This window comes from Bombyx mori, chromosome 13 (genome assembly GCF_030269925.1).
Source record: "Bombyx mori chromosome 13, ASM3026992v2".
In the NCBI taxonomy this organism is placed as follows: Eukaryota; Metazoa; Arthropoda; class Insecta; order Lepidoptera; family Bombycidae; genus Bombyx; species Bombyx mori.
Genome location: NC_085119.1, coordinates 13,696,899 through 13,718,601, shown reverse-complemented (window position 1 = coordinate 13,718,601; position 21,703 = coordinate 13,696,899). Strand labels below are relative to the sequence as shown.

The 21,703-nt window shown below is 39.8% G+C and overlaps 1 protein-coding gene across 1 annotated transcript; it reads left to right on the top strand.

Moving 5' to 3' along the window:
* Window positions 1-1,928: 1,928 nt before the first annotated feature.
* LOC101740546 (uncharacterized) lies at window positions 1,929-19,392 on the top strand. The gene is made up of 2 exons (XM_004927959.5): window positions 1,929-2,383; window positions 17,097-19,392. The coding sequence occupies exon 2, from the start codon at window positions 17,119-17,121 to the stop codon at window positions 18,007-18,009; it is 891 nt and encodes a 296-aa protein (XP_004928016.1). The 5' UTR covers window positions 1,929-2,383; window positions 17,097-17,118; the 3' UTR covers window positions 18,010-19,392.
* The last annotated feature ends 2,311 nt before the right edge of the window (window positions 19,393-21,703 follow it).

Genomic DNA, 21,703 nt, shown 5'->3' with positions numbered 1-21,703 from the left:
ATTGGGAAAGAGCCTTCTCTTAAGAAGTATCGAAGTAGTTTTGCCAATTTTAACATTTTTTGGATCAATAATGTGTAAAAGTGTCAAATCGGTAGAAAAATCGGGAGAATTTCCATGTATACTCTGAAATCGTAGAAAAATCGTTATATTTCGGTATTTCGGTAGAACAGAGCCCATATCAGTAGAAATGCCGAAAAATCGGTAGGTTCGAGACCACTGTAGACAATACTCACACATAGTACATTATCTATGTACCAGGTTGTTTTTCAATTTCTCCAACTGAAAAAGCGAAGGTATCACACCATAATGTTTTGTCTACTCTGTTAAATTTAAGAAAAATTAAATAAAGCGTAATGAGATGAAGATAAGACTCATCATTTGGGATGTAATTAAATGAAATGAGATTGAGATGAGTTGAAATAAAGTTTCAGTAAAATCGTATTTATTTACTAAGACTTTTTCAGCACACTCTTTGGAAAAAGCCGAGAAGATACGTCCAGCGGCTTTGGTTCATTTTCCCTATTAGTGCATTTTCACAGCTTAATAGCTGATAATGCACTCTTATTATACTTTTGCGCCTAAAAAAACAATAAATTTACAAAATAAAACAATGCACACAACTAAGCTCCTCGCGATCGCACCAAAAGTCTACAATTTTCTTGTATTCTAGTATTTTACACAATCTTAGTATAGGTACTTATTATGTAATAACAGCTACTTGTTTCTAGAGCTCTGGTATTCAAAAGTAAAAATCGAAACCCTAGTTAAATAATGTTGTTGGCTGCCTGTCCGACATTTTTTGAGGAACGAGTCGAGCAGCAAATATTAGGATCAACCGCGCAGAGAAACCATACCCAGCGAAAAATACAGCGGTGCTATTTCCGAGGGAAAATTTAACGCTTATTTCCTCCCGTATTAGGAGGAGAAATCTCAGACCCCGGATCACCTCTTCTGACAAACAATACTCTGAGCCAGGAAGATCAAGTACCTGGGAGTCACTTGGGATGCATCAATGATATTTCGCCCACTTATATAATCAGTCCGCTACCGTGGCGCCTTTATTCGAAGAAGAAGACATGGACAGAGTGTATGAATGATAATATGAGAGAAAGAGGAGTGAGTGTTGAGATGTCGGCTGATAGAGGAGAATGAAATAGAAAAATTTGCAGTGCTGACTCCACTTAGTTGGATAATATGAAGACAAAGAAGAAGAACAATGGGGGCCTGCCAATATCACATGAACATTGCAATTATGAATCTGGAGGGTTGCATAGTCTTGCATACGAGGCTTTACTTGCATTCGGATCCCAGAACGTGTGTTTTATCTGTCAAATTAAGTCTGATATAAATTAGGAAATTCATCAATAAGGTATGGCTGAGCTTATTAGAGTCAGACACAATGATTCATGTAATGTAGCCACTGAATTGATTTTCGTAAGGCAACTTAGCTTGATTCTTTAATATTGGAAATATAGTAAATGAGTCCATATTTACGTGTAAATGAATTAGTTTAATGACACGACATTTCAGGTTTTTCCTATAAGTTCGCTGAAATACGTTCTCACCATTTTACTGTATAGTTGAATCACAAAAGTTAACTGCATTCCCTTTTGCGAATTAATTAGGATGTCAGTGTTCTTCAGGATGGAAGGATTACTGGTGTTCTAAAGGCCTTTCCAGTTTGTCTAGGATAAGGGGATATAAAGTTAGAGGAAAACACACGCCCGCAGTAAAAAAGTGGTATAAATATTTTTAATGTAAAGTTTGTATCGAGTACATGCTATAAAATATGTACTCTATACTCTAAATACCGTTCAATACAATTTTCTTTGTAGCTTAAAATATTTCAATCCAAATGTCCAAAGTTCGTCACTTCCATAAATTCCCCTTGCTCTTTCAAGTGGAATAAGCGATCATGGAAGTGACAGTGTCACTTGAATTTAAATTCTGCCAAAGAAAGGATTCTGCTTTAGATTATCCGAGAATCCGAGATTAGGCATCAAATAATCCGAAGGAGCATGCAGGTTTTGTGAAAATTTCCGAATATAATTTTTACAAATAATAGTTGCGAATTTATTCTTAGTATCAATGTAATAAAAAATAAATAAGCATTATAAATACATAATTTAATTCAAATAAAATCCCGAATATCGTGCGCACAATAAGTGTCAAATTCACTGATCCGCAAAATTCAAGATTCTGGTATAGATCATAGTTTTTTGGTTTTAGTGCGTAAACGATGTAACGTTAGTACAGTGAAAGTTTCTCAATGTTTGGGAGTTTGTTTTATAACAACAGTTTACCAAGGACATGTACATAATAAATCGTCTTAACTCTCGTCGTTCGTTGAATCCTGCGGGCTACGGATCATGCTGGACTAATGGTAAATATATTTTAAGAACCTTATTCATCTTTCAGTTTAAAGTATTGTGCAAATATAATTCATAGAATCAAGTTGTAGTAGTAAACAAGCCCTTGAAATTTGTTGGCAGTAAATTCGCTTCATTTCGGAATATTAAGATTTATTAACGAAATAATTGAAACACTCTAAATTTATGATAAAACAAGTTTGAATTTTTAATTTTCTATTGTATAAATTTTATAAAGTTTTCACTGTATTAATACAAAGGAGTGTCCAATATGGAATTGAAAAATCATTATGTTTTTTAGGATCTTTGTATTAATTGTAGATCTGCTTATTGTAATTCTTGTTGAACATCATAAATCAACTAAGCTTTTAATTCAATATTTAATTTTTTAGTTAATTTTAGTTTTAAGTTATTTTTTATAGTGGTTGCAATTCAGTCATCTGGAAGGTAAAACTAAGTTAGCTTTTGACTGTTGGGATTCCTTGATTAAGGTAATTGGTACTCCTTAGCCCATACAAAAACACTTGTACTTTACTAAGCAAAGGATCACGCTTGTGTATGTGTCATGGCAGATTAGACATTTTAGGTTTGTGAGATATGGTGCTCTTTGTGTTTTTGTACTGTATATTCTAGATGGAGAACAGAATTCATCCCTACTGCCTAGAAGTTATGTTCCTATAGATTATTTTTGTCATATATGACTGGAATAAACTCCTTACCACTGAGCTTTTATGTAAAGGAATATTTTTCTTCAAAGTCGGTTGTGGAAGAGACTTCAGCATAGTACATAGCAGCTTGGCTGTGTGTTAACTTTGTATATCTGCTGTTGTCTGCAAATGGGAATAAAACGAAAGTTTATGAGCACTTTCCTTTGTCTGGTTCCCATGAAGTGGAAAAAATCTTAGCTTTGCTTTTTTTCATATGAGAATGAGATCATTTAATTTGTAATTAAATCTTACCCTTACACAACATAAAATTCTTATAAATAAATAAATAGTTGATATTTAACACGTTAAAGGTTTTGCAACCCACTGGTGGGCTTAGCTTACTATACCATTCGGGCCAAGCCAAAATCAGGGAATCAGTAATTTTTATCAACTTGAGATTTTCATTTAAGATTTTATAAAATGTGATATTTTGCATTGAAATTTACCTTCTAGTTTTTAAGATATTTTAAAATGCTATTGTAACCTTGATAAAAACTACAAGTTTCTATTGGATTTGAAAACCACCGTTTGGTTCAGCTAAAGGGCCATATGCCTCACTTCCATGTGTGTTTTGTTTGCTAGTTACAATCTGTGGCTTGTAAAGTGTTTACATTGGAACCCTCACATGGCTCATGGGTGACCCTCATGGCCTGAATGGCTCAGTAAGATAAGGCTCACCAGGAGCACTGTGGCCGGAATGAAAATACTAGATTTTTTTATGTGGAGTTCAATGTGTGAAAAGAAGTTTAAATTTGCATAATGCATAATCAATTACTATAAGAATATTAAATACTAAACAAAGTAGTTATTGGAGATTGATTAGTTCTATATTCAGAATGAATATTCTTGGTTACATCTTAAAATTATATATAGAGCAATAAGAATGAAATAATTGTCGCTATATTTAAACTTAAATGGTGCCGTGACTATCTTCATTTTAATATTTCTGCAGTTTCAAATACGGCACAGTTTTTCTGCCCTGATGAGTTAGCTTTTTTCTTTTGTTTTTTCTTATTCTTATTTGTATAATTTTCCTTCCTTCATTGATGAATGTTCTACTGATTCTAGAACCTATGCAGCCAAAGACACCTATGCCGTCTCCTTCATGTTTTATGGGCGGAGTACTCACTCCGAAATAAATTCAGCAACCACGCAGCGAAGCACAAAGTCCGATATTGGACTATATTTATAGTATATTTGACTAGTGGTAGGACCTCTTGTGAGTCCGCGCGGATAGGTACCACCGCCCTGCCTATTTCTGCCGTGAAGCAGTAATGCGTTTCAGTCTGAAGGGTAGGGCGACCGTTGTAACTATACTAAGGCCTTAGAACTTATATCTCAAGGTGGGTGGCGCACTTACGTTGTAGATGTCTTTGGGCTCTAGTAACCACTTAACACCGGGTGGGCTGTGAGCTCGTCCACCCATTTAAGCAATTAAAATAATGTAGTTTTTAGGAAAATTAATTGACTAAATCGCAAGCTGGTATTTTTTTTAAACTTCTCATGCGCTTAAATTAAAAAAGTAAAACACTTCAACAACTGGGTGGGTATTGTGCGATAGTTTACGTGCACATGCCAAATTTGTAGGGCACTCAATACTTTTAGCCAAGGTTGCTTCTGTAAATGGTGGAACCGAGTAAATTATTGAGAGAAACAGGCAGACGTGTGAATAAATAAAAATAAAAATACAACCAATCATTAAAATTAACTAACTCAATGTTTACTACAAAAGAATTTGTATGTTGAATCTTGAAAATTTTTTTAATCTTTTGTTACCTATTGCTGGAATAATGCGTGTTATGATTCAAACAAATACCGCTATATTATATTTATAGATTGGTTGATTACTGTTTGATTCGTAGGACGCAGTTAAATATTTCGAAATATTTACATACAAAACTAGCTGGCCCGGCAAAGTTTGTTTTGCCGTATAAATTATTTCTAGGAAAGATAAATAACCTAGATACTGACTGCGCCCTCTGCCGGGCTGATTTGTGAACCTAAACCATCCAGGGAGCCACCCAAACGCATATAAAAAACATTCAAATCGGTCCAGCCGTTTAGGAGCAGTTCAATGACAAACACACACAAGCACAGAAGAAATATACATACATACTAGCTGACCCGGCAAACGTTGTGTTGCCTTAAATAAGATTTCTAGGGAAATTATAGTCTAATATATAAAATTCTCAAAAACCTCATTCAACCACATAATATAGTAAGCGGCACGTAAGTTGGCAAGGTTTTGGTGTAGTGGGGGTAATGTCACGCATAGTGTACATTGCAACAAAAAAATGGTCACTTTTATGGCCCGTATATATGTTAATTTTATTTTATTAAATTTTTTATTTGCCATAATTTATTTTTAAGCCTGTGTGTTTAGAAGAAAGTTAAAGAAAAGAGAGGAATTCGTGAAGTGTATTAGGTGTTATAAATAAAATACAATTAAAAGTTAAAAAGTTTATTTAACAAAATATACTTAATATTAAAAATTATGTGTCGCCGTAGTCACTATCATTTTCTAATAGTGCTACCCCTTGGATTAAATTTATGGTAGGACCTGAGCTGGTGGAAGGAGACATAGGTTTCCACACCTATGCTCTTCAGGAGGACCGCGAGCTCCGCGTAGTAATACGCGGAGTCCCTAAGGAGCTAGAAATAGACTACATTAAGGAGGATCTGACCGCTCAGGCCCTCCCGATAGTTAGTGTGCACCGGATGCACAGCGGGCGGGGCAAACAGCCCTATAATATGATACTCGTGGCGTTAGAACCCACCCCGGAGGCCAAAAAGAAGATCGCATGTCTCACGACAATTTGCGGCCTATCCGGGATATCGATCGAAGCCCCCCATAAGCGTGGCACTCCCGGGCAGTGCTACAGGTGCCAACTCTATGGCCACTCGGCGCGTAATTGCCACGCGCGCCCCCGCTGCGTGAAATGCCTCGGCGATCACGCTACGTTAGATTGCGTTAGAGATAGGGAAACCGCGACCGAACCTCCCAGCTGTGTCCTATGCCTTAAGCAAGGGCACCCCGCGAACTACCGTGGATGTCCCAGGGCTCCGCGAAAACGCCCAACCCACCCAGCTCCGCGAACCGTCGGCCCAAAGACTTCGGCACCCTCAGTGCCGAAACCTGCCTTCGTGCCGGCTGCAGTTCCCACGGTTTCAGCGTGGAAAAAGCCGCTGCCGTATACGAAGGCGGGAACGCAAACCGCACCCCCGCCCCCGCTCGCGACACGCCCCGCGCCTCAGCCCCTGCTCGCACCTCGCCCCGCGCCCGCGTTCCGTCCCCCGCAACCCTCTGCCGCCAACGACTTCGCGCTCGTGCGCGACTTCGTCACCGCGGTGAACTTCGACCGTCTGCGATCGTTCGCTGACGCTATCCGTAGGTCGACAACCCCCGAACAGCGGCTCGCGGCCGCGTTCGATCACATGGACGTTTATGAGTCCGTGTCGCGTACGTTATAAAATCTTTACCGGTAATCAATGGCGCAAAAAGGTAGAGAAAAACCGTATTCCCTTACGTTAGCATTCTACAATGCTAACGGACTCGCGCGGCAACGCGATCAAATTTTCGAATTCCTCCGCGATAATCTTGTAGATATTCTATTAGTGCAGGAAACCTGTCTGAAGCCCTCGCGTCGCGACCCGAAAGTCGCGAATTACGTTATGGTTAGGAATGACAGACTCACCGCCTCCAAAGGCGGGACTGCCATTTACTATAGGCGGGCCCTGCACGTTGTCCCGCTCGATACTCCCTCGCTCTCACATATCGAGGCGTCAGTGTGCCGTATCTCGCTGACGGGACACCAGCCGATCGTCATCGCATCCGTTTATCTCCCCCCGGACAAGCCCCTTCTGAGCAGTGACATCGAGTCACTGTTCGGCATGGGAGACTCCGTCATCCTGGCAGGCGATTTAAATTGCCACCACACTAGGTGGAACTGCCATCGTACTAACGTTAACGGTAGGCGTCTCGACGCGTTTATAGACGACCTCACCTTTGAAATAGTCGGTCCCCCAACTCCAACATGTTATCCGTATAACATCGCGCTCCGTCCGAGCACTATAGACCTGGCATTGCTTAGGAACGTAACTCTGCGCTTGCGTTCCATCGAAGCAATGTCAGAGCTCGACTCAGACCACCGACCTGTCGTTATGCAGCTCGGTCGCCCCCACAACCCAGTCACTGTTACGAGGACCATGGTGGATTGGAATAAGCTGGGCACGTGCCTAGCCGACACCGCTCCGCCAATCCTCCCTTACGGCCCGGATTCGAATCTATCCCCCGAGGACACCGTCGAATCCATAAACATCATTACCGATCACATATCTTCCGCGATCATTAGATCTTCTAAAGAAGTCGATGTGGAGGACAGCTTCCACCGCATCAGACTGTCCCCCGATCTTAGGAATCTCTTAAGAGTTAGGAACGCGGCAATCCGGGCCTACGATCGTCTTCCCACGCATTCAAACCGGATTCGGATGCGTCGCCTACAACGCGAAGTCCACTCCCGCTTAAGCGACGCGCGTAACGATAATTGGCATAGTTATTTAGAACAACTCGCGCCCTCCCACCAAGCATACTGGCGACTAGCTAGGACTCTCAAATCCGAAACTACCGCTACTATGCCTCCCCTCGTACGCCCTTCAGGTCAACCACCGGCATTCGATGACGATGACAAGGCTGAGCTGCTGGCCGATGCACTGCAACAGCAGTGCACCACCAGCACTCAACACGCGGACCCCGAACACACCGAGTTAGTCGACAGGGAGGTCGAGCGCAGAGCTTCCCTGCCGCCCTCGGACGCGTTACCCCCCATTACCACTGACGAAGTTAGAGACGCGATCCACAACCTACAACCTAGGAAGGCACCCGGCTCCGACGGCATCCACAACCGCGCGCTTAAACTCTTGCCAGTCCAACTGATAGCAATGTTGGCTACAATTTTAAATGCCGCTATGACGCACTGCATCTTTCCCGCGGTGTGGAAAGAAGCGGACGTTATCGGTATACATAAGCCGGGCAAACCGACAAACGAAACTTCTAGTTACCGTCCGATTAGTCTCCTCTCGACGATAGGAAAAATTTACGAACGGCTCCTTAGGAAACGCCTCTGGGATTTTGTTACCGCGAACAAAATTCTCATAGACGAACAGTTCGGATTCCGCTCAAAACACTCGTGCGTACAACAAGTGCACCGCCTCACGGAGCACATTCTGATAGGACTAAATAGGCGTAAACAAATCCCGACCGGCGCCCTCTTCTTCGACATCGCGAAGGCGTTCGACAAAGTCTGGCACAACGGTTTAATTTATAAACTGTACAACATGGGAGTGCCAGACAGACTCGTGCTCATCATACGAGACTTCTTGTCGAACCGTTCGTTTCGATATCGAGTAGAGGGAACTCGTTCTCGTCCCCGTCAACTGACCGCCGGAGTCCCGCAAGGCTCCGCGCTCTCCCCGTTATTATTTAGTTTGTATATCAATGATATACCCCGGTCTCCGGAGACCCATCTAGCGCTCTTCGCCGATGACACGGCTATCTACTACTCGTGTAGGAAGATGTCGCTGCTTCATCGGCGACTCCAGATCGCAGTAGCCACCCTGGGACAGTGGTTCCGGAAGTGGCGAATAGACATCAACCCCACGAAAAGCGCAGCGGTGCTCTTCAAAAGGGGTCGCCCTCCGAACATCACTTCGAGCATCCCACTCCGTAGTAGGCGCGCAAACACCTCCGCCGTTAGTCCCATCACTCTCTTTGGCCAGCCCATTCCGTGGGTCTCGAAGGTCAAATATCTAGGCGTCACCCTCGACAGAGGGATGACATTCCGTCCCCATATAAAAACGGTACGCGACCGCGCCGCGTTTATTCTAGGACGACTCTATCCAATGCTTTGTAGTCGAAGCAAACTGTCCCTCCGTAATAAGGTAACTCTCTACAAAACTTGTATACGCCCCGTCATGACGTATGCAAGCGTAGTGTTCGCTCACGCAGCCCGCACCAACTTGAAATCCCTTCAGGTTATTCAATCACGATTCTGCAGGATAGCCGTCGGAGCGCCTTGGTTCCTTAGGAATGTGGATCTCCACGACGACCTGGAGCTCGACTCTTTTAGTAAGTATCTACAGTCGGCATCGCTGCGCCATTTTGAGAAGGCGGCACGACATGAGAACCCTCTCATCGTAGCCGCTGGAAATTACATACCCGACCCAGTAGACCGAATGGTAAACCGTCGACGTCGCCCAAAGCACGTCATTACGGATCCTCCTGATCCATTAACGGTGCTTTTAGGCACCACAAGCACCGGTCACCGTCCTCGTCGAACCCGTCGCTTGCGACGAAGGGCTCGACGAGCGAACTAACCCATAGACACAGCCCACTGAGTTTCTCGCCGGATCTTCTCAGTGGGTCGCGTTTCCGATCCGGTGGTAGATTCTGCGAAGCACTGCTCTTGCTAGGGTCAGTGTTAGCAACTCTCCGGTTGAGCCCCGCGAGCTCACCTACTAACGTTAGGGTGAAGCTGAAATAGCCTCTCAAGGCTATCAGCATAGGTAGGGTAAAAAAAAAAAAAAAAAAAGTGGAAGGAGTTGGTAAATAATAAAACGCTCAGTGACTGAATCGACTATAATTATGGTCATTGGTATTTGGTCCTGCCATTGCAAACAAATTTAAAACAATAACACTCGTAACAAAAACTAAATTTAAAATAATAATAACAACTCGTAACAAAAACTCAATATAAACAAAGGGTTCCTACAACTTTAGTAGGCACATGTGTAACCGGGAGCGAACATGCGAGCGAACATGCGAGCGAACCGGGACATGGTGCGGGAGGGGAGAGTCGACTGACTCACCAATCGCGCGCTCGGAACGGTGCTACGTCTTTCCCCGCGTCCCGCTTGACAACCAAAGAGACCTAAAAAACGACTTCTGCGCATCTAGCGACTCTTGCCAAGTTACGCGCTGGGGACTATACCTCATTATAAGAAAAATAAAAAATAAAAAAAATAAATGTTTGGGGTGAACAACCCTTATCACTTATGAAATATAGATAGTAGCCGATTCTCAGACCTACTGAACATACTATTGATACACAAATAAAACCAAAGAAACATGGCTGAAAAATATAGTGAGTAAGACAGGAGACCGGCTTCGTCCTCATCCCTACTACGTGATGTTTGCTGGATGAGTGGTGACACCTGGCGGGGATAACTGATCGATTGATAGTTGATCAGTAGTCGACCGGCGAGGGCAGGAGATCAAATTGAATTTAAAAAAAATCATAATTAAAGGAACTTGAAATTATAAACTCTGAATAACAATTTATCATACTACAATAATTATAATACTTGATTGCCATCTTGCAACCTTATTGCGGATCTGTGCATAGAATAAAAAAAATAAAAATCGGGATGGAAAAATAGGGGTTGATCGTATAAGAGTGAAAATTGAGAGTAATATATTTTTTTTTATTTTAAGTCATGACAAAATAAAAAATAAAATCTTGCCAAAAAATTTAAAATTTATAATTAACAAATAAAAAATAGGGGTTGATCGTAGAGGGTGAAAATTTCAGAGTAATATGAAATTTTTTATTCTAAGTCATGACAAAATAAAAACAAAATTCTTGCAAAAAAATTTAGTTTTTAATTAACAAATAAAAAATAAGGGTTGATCGTAGAGGGGTGAAAATTTAGGGTTGTATGTATTTTTGTATGCTGTATCATAAAAAAATAAAAACAAAAAATTTTGTCTAAAAAATAAAAATAAAAATTTAGGGGTGGACTACCCCTAACATTTAGGGGGATGAAAAATAGATGTTGGCCGATTCTCATAGATACCGGATAAGCACAAAAAATTTCATTAAAATCGGTCTAGCCGTTTCGGAGGAGTATGGCAACGAAAACTGTGACACGAGAATTTTATATATTAGATAAAGATTCACATCAGAGCGCAAAATTATTTCAACACAATAACATACTGCAGGGAAGTTCCTAAACTAAGGTTCGCAGATTCGTAATTTAAGACTTAAATTTGACACTAAGTTGAATTTCTTTAAGTACCTAAGATACAATTACATATGCTGCGAATAGGGCTTTAGTTTTCATATTTAAAAATGGTTCGCAGCTTACAAATATTTCTACTACGCTAATGCTATAGTTCACCCATGTTGGAAGTTAGGAAGTAGGAATTTAGACTACTGCTTACAACTTTAGACCTACTTACAAAATAAATAATATCATCATTAAAAGGACACAAATTCGTATAACATCGCATTTGTAGAATTGACGTGACTTAATTAATTTTTTTAAGAAAATTATTTTCATACTTTAAACCACTTATAAACATGTATACTATCAGTTTGTAAAACAAAATTTTTTAAATTAACAATGAAATTAAAATTTTTGTTAGAAAAGAACAAAGTACACTTTCCGTCCCTTTTAAATCAAGCGAATATGATAAACTTTAAGGTATGCGCTTTAAAGCTTAAAGTATTAAAGACGAAACTGAAAAATTACAATTCTTCAATTATATTTTTGGCGTTTACCAAAAAACAAGAATTTCGGATTAAGCCACTTCAATTCTAAAGGTGCGACATGTCGTATACTGACAATTTAAGATTACATAATATGTACATGTATAGTTTAATGATAAAAAAACCACACCACAGTTATAAAATTATTGTATTGCCATCGGTCCTCGATGCGTGTGCGTATTTTTAAGGTTTGAAGTCTGCAAAAATGATGTTCAAAGTAGTAGTAGATGGTGGGACCTCTTATGAGTCCGCACGGGTAGGTAACACCACCCTGCCTATTTCTGCCGAGAAGCAATAATGCATTTCGGTTTGAAGGGTGGGGCAGCCGTTGTAATTATGCTGAGACCTCAGAACTCATATCTCAAGGTGGGTGGCGGCATTTACGTTGTAAATGTTTATGGGCTCCAGTAACCACTTAACACCAGGAGGGCTGTGAGCTCGTCCACCCATCTAAGCAATAAAAAAATAAAAAACATATATACACACAGTACCAAAATAAGAAAAGCGTGTTAAAAATGCAAAAGATGAGTAAAGAGATCGATGTAGTATTTTAGGTACTATGTTTTCTGAATAAGGTCATGAATAATTTTGTTGAGTCTCAATCCATTCTCGATAAATTCCCTTTGAAAGTGTCATTCGGGGCTTACCTTATCGCTCCATTGCTATTTGCATTTGCTATGTGCTTTATTGGAAACATTTTTAGAGAAATATTCGCCGGCTTCTAATGCTTTCAGTCAAACAATAAGTAAACCCGTAATTCCTTGTCATTTTTGCTGTTTCATTTATTCAGGAATGAATTAATTAATGCACGCAAAAGTTCTACTTCTGTTACTTAACTATTGTTTTAGTGGGTTTTTTTTTTATTCGCTATATTTATGCTGAGATTGATTGTCATTTGAGTTCCAGTTATCGATGTTTTAACATTATCTATTTTAATGTTCTACTGTAAATTATTTTGTCAATCTTGATAAATGAAATAGTATTATATTGAAGAATTCACAAAACTATCGTTAAGGTTTTATTTAAAGCATAGTTAAGTAAGTTCATTATTATATTTACATTTAAAAGAAAGGCCGAAGATTAGTTTAGAAGAAGACCGAAGATTAGATGTTTATCTTTTGACCTAAAAAAAATATGTTTTTTTTGCCCTTGTAGGCAGACGAGTATACTGTCCACTTGATGGTGAGTGGTTATCGTCGCCCATGGACTTCAGTAATGCCAGGGCCAGAGCCAAGCCGCTGCCTACGGCACGGTACACAGAATTTGAGCAACTTCTGTGTTTAATTACTCATTTCTCTATGAATAGCGCTGAAAATTCAATTACAGAAGCGTAAAAAACTGAGCGTAGGTTATTTTTCCTTTTTGCGTTTTATTATTCGATTTCAAGCGGCAGTAAAATGGTAATGATTAGATCGATTACATGGCAGATGCGGTTACTGCCTCGCACATTTTCCAAGTGACGGCATAGTAAGAATAGGAATGAATATCCTAGGCAATAGGTACTCGAACAAAGGTGTCTATTGGCTTCTATCTCCAAACGCTATGACAAAATTCATGCCCTAGATTTTTGGAGACGAGAAGTAGCGGGCAATAGGATTGACAAAAACAAATCCCAATGGACAAAGTATTTGATAGTTGTTTGTTTACGCAGGCTTCTTAAATAAAATAAAAATGTTCGTACCGCGATACCGAACATAAATGAGCTATCATTATCCGGGTATTACCGGTTTTCTAACGGCGGCGGTAACCACTGACTATTATCGGTACGTCTGTAAAAAAACGTAGTGATCTTTTACGATCGGCATGCGATATTTTTCTCATTTTGTTACAAATTTAAATGTATTTGTTGATCAAAACTGATGCATGCCTGTTGATGCATATATCTAGGACGAAGAACTCCGCCATGACTCACAATTCTCAACTTCATCACACTGTGGCGTGCAGTATTTTAATATTTTCTCGTTCTGTTGCCAAAACCTTTTCATAGTATCGACTTCAGAAACCTAATTTTGACTAATCTTATTACTGCAGCGCTGAGTTAAAATAATACGATTTTACATTATTCCATATTACACGAACGTAGTATAAACACATAATGATTTACTATGAAGTAAATATATTGGTATTTATTTGTATTTCGATTCTATGCTATTAAACTTTCAATGGAATACATCTACGAAACACAATAACAAATATCCTCCATTTCGTACGTTCGCGAGATAATATAATTGAACTATAACGAACATGTTATTACCGTCAAGCCATGTTTTCGAGACAATATCGCTATTTTTACACAATACTGTACCTCTGCGCATCGGAAAAGTCCATGAAACATTAAAACACATCATTTAAACTCGCTGTTCCCGTAAAATGGTGTGTAAGTAGATTTTATAGTATTAAAGTAGGTATTATTTGATTCGAATGCCTTATTTATGTAATTTTTATGTTGCACGAAGTCGTTTAGTCTTTTACTACAGATAAGACAATAAGGTTAGTATATTGTGAGTACAAAATGAAGCATAAAAGAGTTTATTATGACTCATTGTTTTTTATACGTTAAAATATCTTATGCAGCCAATTATTTGTACTGTTTCGCCTTAATCAGTGACCGGGTACTCCACCTGCGTTGCTATATTTAGTTTCATTGTGTGTTGAGGAGCGCATATATCGATCAAGCCCGTAATTTAGAGCAATGCCTACATTGAAAATTAATTATGGAACGGCCACATACCTCACGATTCGTGTAAAATATTCTCATGGAAATTATTTCAATATCCTATCTTAAATAAATGATTAATTATGTACGAGTTAAAGAAGTAATATTCAACAAATACTATATAAAAAAAACTGCGCCCTATGAAGAAATATTGTGCATTTATTACTTCAAATAATTTATTTATATTTACCTATAATACGAATACCAGCCATTACATAGGCGTAATCTACTAGACTAGTGTAGGAAGTATTAAATTGTGGTAATTTGCATGACTAACATAAAATTTCTTTTAATAAAATTTAATACGTCTTATTTATTAGCTAAGATGGGCAGAACAAATCACAGTTTGTCTGATAATAACGGAGCGCCGGAGGGCATGGACGTGGATACCGCTGTTCACCTTGAGACGTAGGATTGAAGTCTGAATTACACAATAGTCCAACGGCCATTCTATCCTTCAACCGAAACACATAATTTACAACAGAAATACTATGTGAGAGTTATGGTACCTATATAATATGTTCGTATAGACAGATACCTCCTTCAAGGTACCACTACGCATGGCGGTAGTATTAATAGTAATAATAGCTTCAGAAGCCGAGCTGGCGTAACGGCAACTTCTAGAAAAAACCGACAAAAGTTGGTATTAAGTAATGTATTGTAACTGGTGGTATTGTGGTCGTAAGTCTTCAAGTTTCAAGTTTGGTTACCACCATCTGTGTATATCTGCTGCGAAGCAATCATGCGCTCTGGTTTCAAGAGAACATTTTGGAATGTGTAGCAAATTTGTTTTGTGGTATCACTGAATTCTAGTTTATAGGATTTTTTTTTTTTTTTTTGTCAGGAGGAAATCGCCGGACTTCCGCCCTCCACTGGGGATGGAGGGCGGGGCATGTCAGAGTCGAACTGACTAAAACCTCCTGTCGCTCAACAACCAACGTCCAAACCTCGCATGAGACAGAACTCATGAAGAGGCAGAGGGGGGAAAGTGAAGCGTTTAGTGCGGAGCACATCTCTCCCATCACCCTCCCCCTCGGGACGCCGGACCGGCGGTCGTCGGCGCCACGACCACCAGCCCTCTCGGTCGGCAGGCTATCCGAAGCCCGCCTAGATGGCGCCGGTTAGAGTGAGCTATCCTACGGAATACCCCGCTGGACCAGAACCAGCGTGAGTCGAGGATAGCCGGCCTTCCATCACCCGGATGCTCTTGCGTAAAACGCGTGCAGAGCAGCTTGCACGTCGTCTTCTTAGGCCCCCCTCGCCGGTCCCCAGACCGACATGTGAGGGGGACCCGAAACACTTAGAGGGCCAGGGCTTGGGCGAGATCCGCCTCCCTGGCCCCCGCTCGACGGCGGCGGGATTGTGCGTCTCTCACGCGCCCCGCCGCCTCCTTCTGCGAGATGGTGCACTCGCAGAAGTCGAGCATCGCCTTCCACGACTCGTCGTCGCCGAGCATCGATGCCACGACACTTGGCAACGACAAGTCGTTTCCTGTTTTTGCGACGAGGACACGGCGCCGCCCCTCCCATGCGGGGCAGGCAACGAGCGTGTGCTCCGCCGTGTCCAAGTCGCAACCACAATGGTGGCACTCTGCCGTCGGCTCGGCTCCGATCCGGTGCAGGAACTCACCGAAGCAACCATGCCCAGTGAGCACCTGCGTGAGCCGGAAAGTGAGGCGTCCTCTGTCACGATTCACCCAATCCACAAGGACCGGGCGAATCGCCTCGACGGTCCTACGACCGGCCGAAGGATCAGCCAGCCGTCTGGACCATGACTCCAGCAGTTTATAGGATAGGAACGTATGTAATTAGCTTACAACATCTGGGCTTTTACCACTTCATCTCTTAATTCGAGCGGTTTTCATTTTTGCATTCACATTCAAGCACTAGATGTATTAATAAAATTATTAGAACAGAAAAATAGTAACTCAAAATCAACAGTTTGATTCACAATTAGAATGAAATATCGGCATGCGTAATACAAAAAAATAATAATGGAAATTCGTTACTCTTTGATGCTATTATAGACCGTTTTATCTACCGCGACTATTTAATAGTCGAATGTTTGAATTAATAAAACGGAAACCAGCCTTTGAGACGACGAGAAATATGAATAATTCTCGAAAGAAAAAAATGTCCGACTTAAAGATTTAGGTCTAGTTCCCCGTATATATTAGCCGGTCCTTTATATATTGTTCACATTATTATAAAGCTATACAAAAACAGTTGCTTGAATTCAGCAGACAAACAACCGATTTTGTAATTAGATAAAACGAGACTAATGTAATAAATAAGTTATTAATACGCTTTTAGATTTATATTTATATAGTTAAAAAATCGTTCATTTAAACACAATATCGAGTATGATTTCAAGTTGAACGGTATTAGCTGGTTCAGAATCGAAATATATCGTCATGATAATACTATGCGATGCGCCCCAGTTACGTCGGCAGTCGAGTCCGTCGCGACGGAAGTCACCTGGCGACAACATTGTTGTGCGGTCTCTCTTGTTCTATATTAAATATCATCTATTTAGGGCCGATATCATTTTCTGTTATGATAAACTGCGTTTTTTTTATCACCATAACACGTACGTCAGACGTCGCGTGCGTAATTTAATGTATTTATTTTATTTTCCATACACGGTTCACGATAACTCCCTTACTAACTAATGGATGGTCATTTATCTCTCTAAAAGCCCTGTGATAATCAGATAAGTTTGCGATTGATTAAGCGTCAGCATTGTTTTATTTTTACAGGCGATGAAAGCTTGACCGCAAGATGGAGCAACAAGATGGATGGAATGGCCGAGATACGAATTCCGCTGAAAACTCTACCGAAAATTCTCATGCCACTGAAAGGGATCGGGTGCGCATCGAATTCTACGCCACTTATGACGTCATGACCGGTGTTCGAATAGCCGCAACACTAGGCGGCTTTTTCGCTTTAATGGTGTTTTTGATTGTCTATAAAAGCCGGAGTAAATCAGTTAAAGCTTTGAACGACCCGAAGATAGTGGAGATGGCAGAAGCCGTCGTTGCTGAAGAACAGGCAGTTGAAGAAGAGCGACAGTTGACGGCTGCTCTAGAGGCAGCGTTGTCGGAACGAGCTCGCCGAACCTCGCGACCTTCAATCGGCGAGGAGCCACCTTGGCCGCGAACTGCTCGTTTTTCCTCTTACGGTGGAGGATATGGTAGTTTATTAACGCCGCCACGTCGACTGTCGAATCTCCGAGGTGATTCGCTTCCTGGTTCAGCTTTGCGATTCGTGGATCGGCGGCCCTCGGCTGGGCCACGAGACCGGCGTCTCAGTTCAGCCACATGTTCAAGTTCTGGAAGTTCTTATTTAGAGCGTCGTGGCTCTTCTGTAGTTTGTGCTTTACAAGAACGTCGTCTTTCACCGTGCCCAAGTGAACGGCTTGCGCCTCTGGCGTCTGTAGGGAGCGTGGGACCATCGTATGCTGTGGAGTGTGAAATAGCGTCAGTAGGCGCGGACTCTGTGTTTGCTGAAGACGAACCGGACTCGACTGATGGTGAAGTTGAGCAGTTTTCGACCGACAGCGGTGGCGGCGAGGCGGCTGCGGTTGGCGAATGTACAGAACTCGCCAGCCGACCTGTGCACGTACCGCTCCGGTTGGATCGAGCTTCCCACTCACGGGAAACGTTGTTCTAGTCTCAGTTGTTCTAGTCATGCGATATAGCGTCGGCCTTCACGTGTTAGCCGTAGCAAGTTAAAATATCGACCGTGTCGTTAAAAATTAAAAAGGAATATATTTGATTTTACATTGGCATTTAACATATCACGAAGAATTTAGTAAAATTAACATATCATTTGAATAAAACAAACACCAAATATGCATGCGGTGCCTCGTGTGATTATTGTTGTAATAGTCATGGTGTTCTTTTTTGCAAGTTGCCAACATTGACTATTAAACGTAATTATACAAATTTAAAACTTCTGCTGTAAAAATGCATGATTGGATCAACGTTTGGTCTTGATTAACAAACAACAAAAATAAATTTATTCGTGCATAAAATTAAATTGAAATATTGAGATTAAACTTATATGGCAGAAAACATATTGTAAATAGTGAAGAGACAGCGTCGATATTTTAAAATGTTCCATTATAATGCTTAGTCATTTGTGTAAATAGTTTGTTTTGTTATATTGATGTTTCATAATGTTGATGTACACAGATCGGGCCGATATCATTGACCATTTTATTGTATAAGTTGGTACCCTCATTCATTTCCCGGGTACTGACAACAACCCATCAAATAAAATTGAATACAGACACCGACAAATCGATCATTTTTTCCTGTTAACTGACACCATGGTGTTCGACTAATAAATAAAAAATCTGCCGAATTAGTCTTTTATAGGCACATACACGTACCTATTTTTATTCATAACGAACTAATAGGCAATTTACAATAATAGTTTTTGAAGTATTTTACTTCTTTTGTTTGTTTGACAGTTATTTACATTTATCGTACTGGACGTCAGTGGTGACCGCTGACTGGTGTAAAGCCACACAGGCTGTTACTAAATTACCTAAACCTGTTCATGATTGCCAATGAAAAAAAAACAAGGTGTTTGTAAAATGTAGATGTACTAACTTCTTAGGGGGTAGATAGTCAGTGAAGTCAATTGAGATTGTGTAATTGTGTTTTAATTAGTAACGAAGCTTGCAACTCCTTATCCTAAACATTTTGAGGGCTCCAAATACCTACACGCCCTTTCTAATGAATAAACTGAAGCTGGGAATGGCCTAAGTGAGCACGTACCGATGTCGTTTCCCGAAACTGCCACTGTTCTCGTTTAGTGAAAACGTAATACGGACACCGGGGTTTTATTGATTCTAGGTGTTCATTTCCCGCCACGCCGTGGCGCGGTCCCGTAGATTGATTACACTAAGTCGTTTTTATTACAGTTTAGATTTACGTGTTAGTTTATGTAATGTTCGTTGCTCGAATTAAAAAGAGCTCCTGTAGTCTGTAAAATGTTGAACTGTATGTATGAAAAAAAATAATTGTAAATATAAAACACAACTCATCCGTTGTTTCATTTTCGAGTTTCGATTTGTATAATAATGTTGTGATAAACAATTTTATTAGTGCGGCTGAAACGTTTATTACTAGCCGTGAAACAAAATAAAATGAAAGTACGTCATTTCCTTATTGATGTCGTATGTTACAACATAAAAATAGTTCTGTATAAACGTATCTTATAGTATTTATTTATATCGCATTGTGGACTATTAAAGTCATAAAAACCGCAAACTGTGATACTAATTTTTATTAGCAGGCAGATTATAAAAGGTTTCCTCTTTTTTGAGGTACAAATTTTAATTATAATTGTTTTATTGTCATGAAGCCTTTTTTTCACGTAACGGGTTTCTATTTTTGGCTCGGATGAGAAAAGATGAATATAATTGACAGCCGAGGGCGGGTCTTGGTTATGTGTAGCAGCTTTGCTCTTTGAGTTTTGGCACAATCATGTTGTTTCAGAGGTAAGGTTTCTTTCACTAAGTCTTGTAAAGCCACAAACAATGGCCTTGAGTGGCTTGAAATCAATTTGGTTTTGGTAATTATGGTATAAAGGACAATGCCCATTTTCTATGGGCGTTTGGGCCTCTATAAAAGTTGTCGCGTGATACTGGTTTTAACTTAATTTGATAGACAAAGAAATATCGTTTCATATTCATAAAACGATTTTTATATTCTCACCCAGGTTTAAGAGAAATCTATTTTTTTCTGCAGCTAAAATTAAGTTGTTGTTTTCTTCGAAATCAATAATCGCTCGCATCATTATTTCCAGCATTAAATAAGTTAATTGTGGTTAATGTTGCTAGAAATAAGCCCTTGCCTACATTTTATTTTTATTATATCCTCATAATAATAATAAAATGAAATGAAAATCCGGAAGCCGGCAACGATATTGTTGTTGTTGTTTTTAAATTCGCCAATAAGCAGGCAAAGAGCGTAGCCTATACAGCCTATTCTGTTGTAGTTATATATTTTTATGTCAATAAAAAGCCGGTGTATCTCTTTTTATTGCTTTTTGGGAGTTTTGACGTCAACTCGATGAATAGCACATTGAGTGAGCGTGAATTTCCGCAGACTTTTTATCTTGAAAAAAAAAAGTCACTGCTATGTTAGCCACAGTTTTATTCCAATGCCTCAATAATCGTGAACAACAATTATTGACGTTTAATACACAAAACAACACCCAATTTATATATTATACATCACAATAAACTATTAAAAAAACATTAAAATAAAACTTCAAGTGACGCTTTACTCGGGTTGCTGCCAAAACTCTAAGCATCTCTATATTTAAAAATGAATTGCTGTTCGTTAGTCTCGCTAAAACTCGAGAATGGCTGAACTGATTTGGCTAATTTTGGTCTTGATTTATTTGTGGAAATCTAGAGAAGGTTTAAAAGGTAGATAAATATGAAAATGCTCGGAATTAAATAAGTATAACAATTTTGTTTTTCCTTTGATGTGTCCCCCGTCGGACGGATTCCTTTTGTTTGTTTTAAGTTTATTTTATACAAAACTTAGGTCTTTTATTTATCGATTGAGGCACTACGAGGTCTGCTAGTATATAATAAGAATAGAGTAATGGTAGGCCATTGACATTTTTACTAATGGAATCATTAATGTCTAAAAACATTAAATAGTTCATGGTTTTAAGTAATAATTATTATTACAACATATAAATATTGAATTGAACAAAAATAAACTAAAAAGTCTGTGAATTATAACCATTAGCAATTTTTTATTTATTTGTTGTTCAAGTCACAGACGACTCTCGTTTGGCAGCTTAAAGGTTTACTATAAGGCTGTATGGGCTAAGCCCCTTGCCTATTGGCGAATTTAAAAACTATGGCACTCAGTTTTGGGATGTTATCAAATAAGCAATTTATTTTTTTGTAAAACAATGCCAGGGTGAAAGAAATGTTGATACATAAACTAAACAACGTGAAAAAATAAGGCATAGTTTTTCAAGTACAAATAGTTTTGACATAAAGTTGGCCCACTTTTGGGCATTGTCCTTTCCAATGACGAAAGACCATAAACAATCAGGTGTGCTCTATGCTAATTTGAAATAATAATAATTGTTTATTTCTCAGTGTTTATTAAGTTCAAAAATCTATATTACATAGCTCCAGTCCCGATTTTTTTTAGGTGATCGCTTACGTTGTGATCAGAATTCACGAGCTTGTGTTGAAAGACCTATTTTTTTACCCCTGTCTATGATGATAGCCTTGAGAGGCTATTTCAGCTTCACCCTAACATGTAGGTGAGCTCACGGGGTTCAAATCAGAAGTATTGCTAACACTGGCCCTAACAAGAGC